The following is a 7,911-nucleotide window of genomic DNA, read 5'->3' as shown; positions in this document are numbered from 1 at the left end:
ACACATGCGGACACTAGAAACTTAACATATGTGTTGGAGGCTTTTCAAAAAGTTCTGTAAATATCTAAATAAACCTGATAACTTTAAGGGAAGACAGTATTAGTATTGGGGAATAATCAGAGCCTAGTAATATTTCTACAGGCTGCAGTGTAATAAAAAATGTTTGTATACCAATTGCATTGTTTGCAATGTTTTTTGTACATATGCTATTTATAAAATATTACCTGTTGCTTGCTTTCGCTGCATCTTAAGGTTGTGCTGAGATATTTGTACAATATTCACCTAAAGCTTTTTATCCATCATTCTTTTATGAGGGTTGTAACTCTATATTAAAATCCTCTTTTGCATCGTCAGAAATGTAAATGAGGCTTTTATTCATTGCTCAACGACCCCTGAAGTGCAATCACAAACCGCCAGTTCTCTCCCGAAGAACATGCAGGAATAGGAAAGGTTGTAGTTCAAAATCAGACCACATTACCCATAATGCACTTGTGAGCGAAAAGTCGCCGCACCTTCGCCGGGTGGAGCTTGTGAACGTGGGGACGTTTGTGGGTTGCTGCTGGAGTGAGAACTGTTTGAGAGGGAGAGGTGAGGCGACCTGTGCAAGGGGGATTTGGAAGAGAGAAGTTAGGGGTTTATTTTAGAGTGTCTCCGGCAGTTTGCGAGTCAACGTTTGAGGCACAAATGATTCGCACGAGTCTCAGCAACAGGGCAACGAGAGAAATGTCAGGGACCGTTCCAGCCTCGAGCGAAGGAAAGCGCGACTAGTAGGCTTTCACCGCAACGCGGAAAATATTCAGGGGTGAGAGAATGCGAATGGTGAGAAGATACCGAAATCAAACAAAATGGAAACGATGTAGCGTCGCTGCGACATTTCATATAGCTAGAACTAACGGTAGAGTAGAGAGTAGATAGCTAAAGGGGCTAGCAGGTTTAACTAACATACATGTAAAGTTATTCTCCGGGAGAAGCTGAAGCAGAGCCTTGGTGGCGTCTGTTGAATCGGGAGGGTCCACCAGTGTTGCAAAATCAAAGAAGATAATCACAAGAAGATGCTACGGAGAAGACTGAACCGTTTGGTATGTGTGCCTGGCATCAACACACACACACACACCCACACACACACGCACACTAATTGTTAGCTTATGTCATCCTGCTGCTCCTGCTAGCGTTTTTAACTGCAGTGACTATGTATGTCCTGAAAGAATGTTAACTGGCATTCCCAGTATTTTCCTTTTTTTCGTCCCTCCACATTTTGGCCGGAAATCCGTGAGAAACTTGCAGCAAACTGTTACTTCACACTGCCTGGCAACACGAAACCAGCGGTAGTCTCACTTCATTGCTCTGTTAGCTAACTGCTAGGTAAGTTCTTCTGCTAGCAGGGAGGTCACGACGGATGCAAGTTGATGTCAGCTAAACTAAGAGTCATTTTTTGTCTGGCATGTAAACTCTCAACCTTCTCCAGAACCGTAGCATCACATGTTCAGTGAGCCTCACCTGTAACAATGCGTGTAACACAACCCAGGAACTACAGCTCTGGTGAGAGAGCAGGCTATCTCATCTACCTGTCTCCAGAGACCTGTGCTGCTTCTCTCTGGGGTCCCAAAATGCTAAAAATATGCACTCTATTTAAAGACATTATGGCCTGCATCTAAAGATACTCTGTGTAGCCTTTATGCTCAGCATTGCAGTTGAAACTGTTAACGTAAGCTGGTTAAATCAATTAGTCACATTTGATAACCAATTTAATTATTCTCTCCATTAAATCAGCCAAACTGTCACTGGATTTAGCTTTTATAAATGTGTGGATTTGCTACTTTTCAGTGTTGTGTTTTTTGTCTACATGGAATATCTTTGGATTTTAGACCATCGCTCAGACAATATAAGAACACAAATCAATAGTTTCTAATTGCACTACAGCCCCTCTTTGCTCTGACGTTGCTTTGCATCCATCCACCGGATTTGTTGAATTTGGCATTTTGCCAGCGTGAACTGCTTTGACATCATATTTCACGATTGGTCAATTTAATGCTTACCCTTTTAAAGCTCACCCATCGGTTTCACTGCCCTTTTCCCATACATTAATCAGCCGTGAGTGGGCTAGTAACTATCCGCAAGGCCAGGTTTATAAATGCTAAACCGCCTTTACTGCCTCTTTATCATCCTCCAATGCACCAGTAACCTGTTGTTGCCGGTGGTTTGAATCCCCCACGGGCTATGTGAGCAGTATAGATAGCGACAGTGAATAAGGGGAAGCAATATAATAATTATAGTGCCTGACCCCCCTCCTGGCCTCACTCTAAGTGTTGCCATTTCAGCTGATTTTTCCCCTCCTTCTGGAGAGGATTGCTGCTGTAATTTCTCTCCAGTGTGAGCTGTAAATAATATTTTGTGCGGGGCAGTCAGCCACACTGCCATTGATGCGCACAGCGCCGTTATCTGAGGCTCTGGCTGTCAGCCTCCTGATACACACTGAAGCCCACGGGGGGTACATGTGCATCATGAAGCGGGAGAGCAGATAGAGGGAAGAGTGTAACTGCTCATACCAAAAGGCACCGAGGAGGCTTCATGTGTCTCACTTGACTCTTCCACCATGATGCGCTGGGCCGCTAAACCCTGAGTGTGTCTTTTGGAAAATCAGTAAAGATGGCTGTGGGGGGAGGGGGGCTCCAGAGGTTGTAATGCTCTGATAGGAATGTGAAATCACACAGTTGCCTTTGATGTTCGTTCAAGCCCTTGAAGGCAGCAGTGTGATCTGTGAGAGGTGGAGCCTGGCGGTGATAGTATTCATTGAGGGAGCCCCTGCCTTGAATGCAAGGAGAACAGCACCGTCACATGAAAACACCATCAACCAGGCAGCACCTCAGAAGGCCTCCTCCTACTCTCTAGCTTGGTTGAAATCCCACTTGGGAAGTTGACCGTTGTAGTACTGTAGCAAGTATTCCGCTGCCCAGTAATGTAGTACACTGAAGCTCGACAGGTACTCTTACCCTGCGCTCAAAGACAGGAAACGGTGCCGGTGAAACAAATGGAATTACTTTGAGTTAATACAATTATAGAATTTAGTGCTGAAACAATTAGTTCTGTAATCACTTAGCTAAACAAGCATTTTGATAATCAGATAATCATTGATTTATTTAAGGCAAATCTACTAAATGTTCTCTTTTTCTAGCTTCTTGATTGTGGTGATTTGCTGCTTTTTTTATCTTATGTGATAGTCAACGCAATATCTTTTAACTCTATTTTAGAACACTTTATTTACAAAACAATTAATTGAAGATAATAATAAAACCCAAAATATGATGGGTATGTTAACAAAAACAAACTTAAGTTAGCTGGACTGTTTCAAGGTTTCTTGTGTGAAGTATAAGATGTGAAGGTTGTTTTTTACCACACATGATGTAGGAAGACATCAACGGCAGCCTCTTAGGGTTATTTACGAGCCGTAGAACGCTTATATATTATGTATTTTGTCTCAGTTTTCACGATGGTGAAGATATTCTAGCCTCCAGTTTTTCCTTTTGGTTTAGATTTAGATTCACAAGCACCCCAGTGATGTCTTGACATTTAAGACATATTTGCCCTTGCTTTGAGAGTTGTTCTAGTTTTAGGGTGCAATGCACTTGTGTGTTTTAAGGCTGTGTAGTGAAGTCTCAACTATTTAGTGCGTCTGATCAGGGGTCCTGCTCCTTCTCGGCAGGGCTTCCCCCTCACCCTTCTGCCCTCCTCTCCAGCTCTCCTCAGCCTGTCCATCCTGCTGCAGACTGTTGCACTGGATCCTGCCAGTCTCAGATCTGTCTCTACTTGATTGTGACCCATTCCCCAGTAAAAAGGCCCTTACCTGGCAGGAGATGTTGTTGTGTATGTTTTGAAGTGTTGCCTGTCAAATGCGTTTGGGAGCCCCAGGGCTCTGCAAACCGGTTTCTCAGGCCACCTAAGAGCAATGGCAGTTCTGAGACTAGCACACAAACCTGTGTGTACACACTAACACAACTGCACATTAAGGTGATTTTGTGCCAACGTAAACACACAAGGTTGAATTTATTTTCACTGTCACCACTCTTCCCAGGGGAAGCAATAAAAGAGGATGTTTTTGTACCTGCTGCTGAACGATACAGTAGTTCCATGCAAATTGGTCTAATTTCCAGCATTCTAAGCACTTTGTACCCGATGCTGTTTTCATGACTGTATTTTGGTTCTGCTGGATGACTTACCCTGCTTCAGAATGCTCCAAATTGTGTTTTTTTTTTTTTTTTATATATTGCAGGACAGTCTTGCTTTTATATACTCTAGCTAGTAGCACCTGTTGTAAACATATTGGAGCATTAGAGAGCAGTTAGGTTAAGAGTCTCCTCTGAAGGCAACAGACCATACAAGGCATCGTAGGACCATTTGATTTATCAGGTCTGTTTGATTAGGAGAGATGCGTATTGATTAGAGCTGTGCTCCGTTTTGCCGCCATTAGTCTTGCACCGTGAATTGGCTTGCGAACAGAATTGCTTACTCCGATTTCTTTCTCTTCCTTCCTCTCTCCATCTGGTCTCCTGCATGCTGCCCAGTAATGGAAACCCAGCCAAAGGAGCTCATCTGCAACACACAGCAGGATGATAAATATATTTAGTGTGGGGAGGGTGGCAGTGTGAAGGAATAAACGGCCGGTGGTGGGACAGCGGGCTGATGAAATATAGTGGGGGGGAGTAAAGAACGCCCTTCGTGACTCAAACCCGAAACACTGGAAACCAGGGGGGTGTACTTGTCGCCTCTTTGCACCGCTCCATCTCCTCCTCCACCTAATGGACACTCTTTTCAGCTTCCTGTAGCGGTTCACATTGGAGTGGATGGGTCAATTTAGATACAAGGGGACCATGGATGGCTTTTTGTGGCAATTTTCCACTTCCTTTTAAAAGCTAGGTTGAATTCTCAGTTTGTACCTCTAAATAATTCAGGTTGCTTCATTTATTTTGAATTCTGCTCACATCACTCCTCCTTTTTCCTGACCCACGTATCCTCGCAGGGCTAGCAGCCCTCCAAACGCATGCTCGTCATCCATATATGTATAAAGGCTCATCCAGAGATTTTTCTGTGCCATGCTCCAGCTCTAGCATTACCCAGAGAGCATTCGCAGTGAGATGTGAAGAGAATGCTGAGATGTGTGTGTGTGTGTTTTTTTTTTTTTGTGTCTGTCTCTCTCTCTGTGTCTGAGCACGGAGGGAGGAGGTGAGACGCCAGCATCTGTGATGGTTAGTCATACCAGTTTATTTTTTTGTTGTTGTCGCCTGACGGAAAAGAAACTGCAAAGTCCATGTGAGGATTTAACAAGTGCTGCGTGACATTCCCCCTCCCACACGCGCACACACTCTCGCATGAACACCCAGGCTAGGCAACAGCCTGCAACGGTTATTTCCACCACAAACTCGCAGCTATGCAGGCGGTACAGCTCCGTCACAGGGAGGAACATGAGTGTTTTTAACGTGGTGGCAGTTCAGTGGGAGAAGACGTCTGGTGAGAAAAGCCAACCCCAAATCAACCATCTGAGGAGAAGCAGGAAAGAGCCACATTGATTTTTGTCATCAGACCCATTGCCCTCCAATGCAGTGTCTCAGGATAATTAATTGAATAGCAATTACAGCCAGTGGAGCTCGGTACATTATTAAAGATAATGTCATCAGTAGGGCTTCAGCTGAGATAGAGATTGTTATAAAATCTTGTCAGCATCATTAGGACGCACTGTAAATGCCTTTCTGTTGGTGTTGCATGGCTCTCTGCCAGACGTGGGGGGGGGGGGGATTGAAGCCATTGTATTTTGCAGTTTAGTTATGTACACTACATAGACAAAAGCAGCTGGATCCAGCATCTTCATTGTAAGAAGCTGAATCTGGTGATTTGTCGCACACATGCACAGAGTGTATGTGCACTTGGCTGGAAAAACCGTACTCCATTTATGGCTACACTACTTTAAATTCTCTTTAATTATGGATTAAAGTGCGACTAGGCTGCTGCTCAAAATGTGCTCAGTTTACCCGCTCTTAAAGCACAAAGCAAGGAGCTTTTTCTTCCATAAGAGTCCTTTTCACTTTAGTCATTCTCTCCAGGACTTACTGAGCTAACTTGTCTACAGGATGGTAGCTGTGGGGACAAAGTTCAAGCTGGAGTAACATATAATCTCTAAAGCAAAACCAAAGCCTCAGTAAATGAAAGCTTTCAGACTATAAACCATTGAGAAAATAACTTGCCTACTGAGAACTTGTTTTGTGAAGTTTCGGCTGCGCTCTAGCCTTCTATTTAGTCTGTGTACACTATTCTATTTTGAGGAACAGTGTGCCTCAGATACACCACCACAGACCTCTTGTCAGCAATGTGACTTGCTGAAACATTTCCCTCTGTAATGTCTACAAGGCCGTTTCTTTGTGTTCCACAACATTTCTTTATCATCGTCTCTTGTGGCAAACAAGATGAGGTAGATGGTCCACAGTGCCCACAGGTTTCCCACCAGGGATTTGTGTAGTTTGTGTTCACGACATATGATGCAGCACATTTTCTGGTAATTCAATAAATGAATAGTCTATATTAAATAACCACATGCTAAAGCCTATTCTTTATACACCTGTGTGAATTAGACAAATGAAAAGTATATTCTCATTTTATTTAGAACTTGAGTGCAAAATATGCGCAAGTTTCAACTAAGGTTATAGAAAATAATGAATATTCCTAGCTATATACTGACTGTTGATGCACACAAATACATAGTAATCAGATTGAGACAATAGTTTTCATTTAACTACACTCGGCTTTCCCGTAAGCACAATTATTTTCAATTCAGATGTTGTGAGAAACACACATACTGACTTCAGTACATGCTCATCAATTCAGACAACGCAATCGTGTGTCATGATATCTCTATAGGATGCCGTCACGATATAATTCCATTGAAATCATCGACCAGCCCTACCTCTTAACTAGTCACAAAATGTTCAGTTTTAAACTTTAAACATTTCTGTAAACTGTAGGTGTTGCAAAATGAGTTCGCACATTATCCGTCTGTGGCTCTTTTTGAGATGACCAAATGATTGAGGAAGCAGCTCCCAGCGCGAGGTCTAGATGAGTTTCCCCTCCTCCCCGTTGTCGAGGGACTCTGTGTAATGTAGGCCAGTACCAGCTCGTGGTACAGTACGCTCTGTGTCTCGTGCAGCTGCAGCGATGCTCGTAGAACAATGAGCCTTTGCCTATCCACAACAGCTCCTTAGGATCAGCCCTCGGTTCAAGTTGGACTGTTATTACTCTGTGGGGCCATTCATCGCAGAGAGCAAACGGCAGACAGAGGAGAGAGTAGCCGCTGATATGGGCTCTGTAGACTATGCCACAGGCCGAGTGTTGGGGGATCCATGATGGAGGTAACACCTGTTGGATGGGGTAATGGCTCTGCTTTTCCTTGACTCGGTAGCCTCAAAGTATGGGCAACCAAAAAAAAGTATTTTTAAGATGTGCCGATGAAGATGTGCACCCACTTGTTATAGATATTTAGAGGACGGACTAAAGCTGAGCAAGAAAAATATCAAAAAGTTTCGTTGTAACCTGAAAATGTAGTATAATAATGGTATGAATTGTTTAATAAGGTTTTCCTGTGAGACGGTATGGTCCTACTGTATTAAAAAAAAAAAAGCTGGTTAAATGAAACTAAATGAGGTTTTGTGTGATTTAAAGATGCATTGAGATCGTCTTAAATTAAAGAAAACACCTTTGTGCTGAAATTAGACAAATGAGCCCATGTGATGTCAAATTGCTTTATTAAGAACTCGCACAGGAATTGTAACAGGTGAATACTTCTTGAAGTCATTGTAGTGACAAACTTTCCGCTGTCGGTTTGATTTTAATGTGTCTATATTTTTCTTCAGAAAATGATGTCGCCTCTGT

At 43.1% G+C, this 7,911-nt stretch overlaps 1 protein-coding gene across 11 annotated transcripts in view; it reads left to right on the top strand.

The window, feature by feature from the left end:
- Positions 1–561: 561 nt before the first annotated feature.
- The window catches only part of atp11c (ATPase phospholipid transporting 11C (ATP11C blood group)), a 40,042-nt gene continuing 32,692 nt past the window's right edge, over positions 562–7,911 (top strand). For 10 of the 11 annotated variants that reach the window (XR_004213277.1, XM_031862536.1, XM_031862535.1 and 7 more), the window contains exon 1: positions 562–1,079. Coding sequence is in view for 9 of the 11 variants with exons in the window: in XM_031862536.1 (XP_031718396.1) it covers positions 1,053–1,079 (27 nt within the window). In the remaining 2 variants the exon portion in view is untranslated. The other variant, XR_004213278.1, reaches the window with a different exon arrangement.

This window comes from Anarrhichthys ocellatus, unplaced genomic scaffold, assembly GCF_004355925.1.
Source record: "Anarrhichthys ocellatus isolate YVR2014 unplaced genomic scaffold, GSC_Weel_1.0 scaffold27, whole genome shotgun sequence".
Lineage (NCBI taxonomy): Eukaryota > Metazoa > Chordata > Actinopteri > Perciformes > Anarhichadidae > Anarrhichthys > Anarrhichthys ocellatus.
The sequence above is the reverse complement of the archived record's forward strand: the minus strand, read 5'-3'. Positions and strand labels throughout refer to the sequence as shown.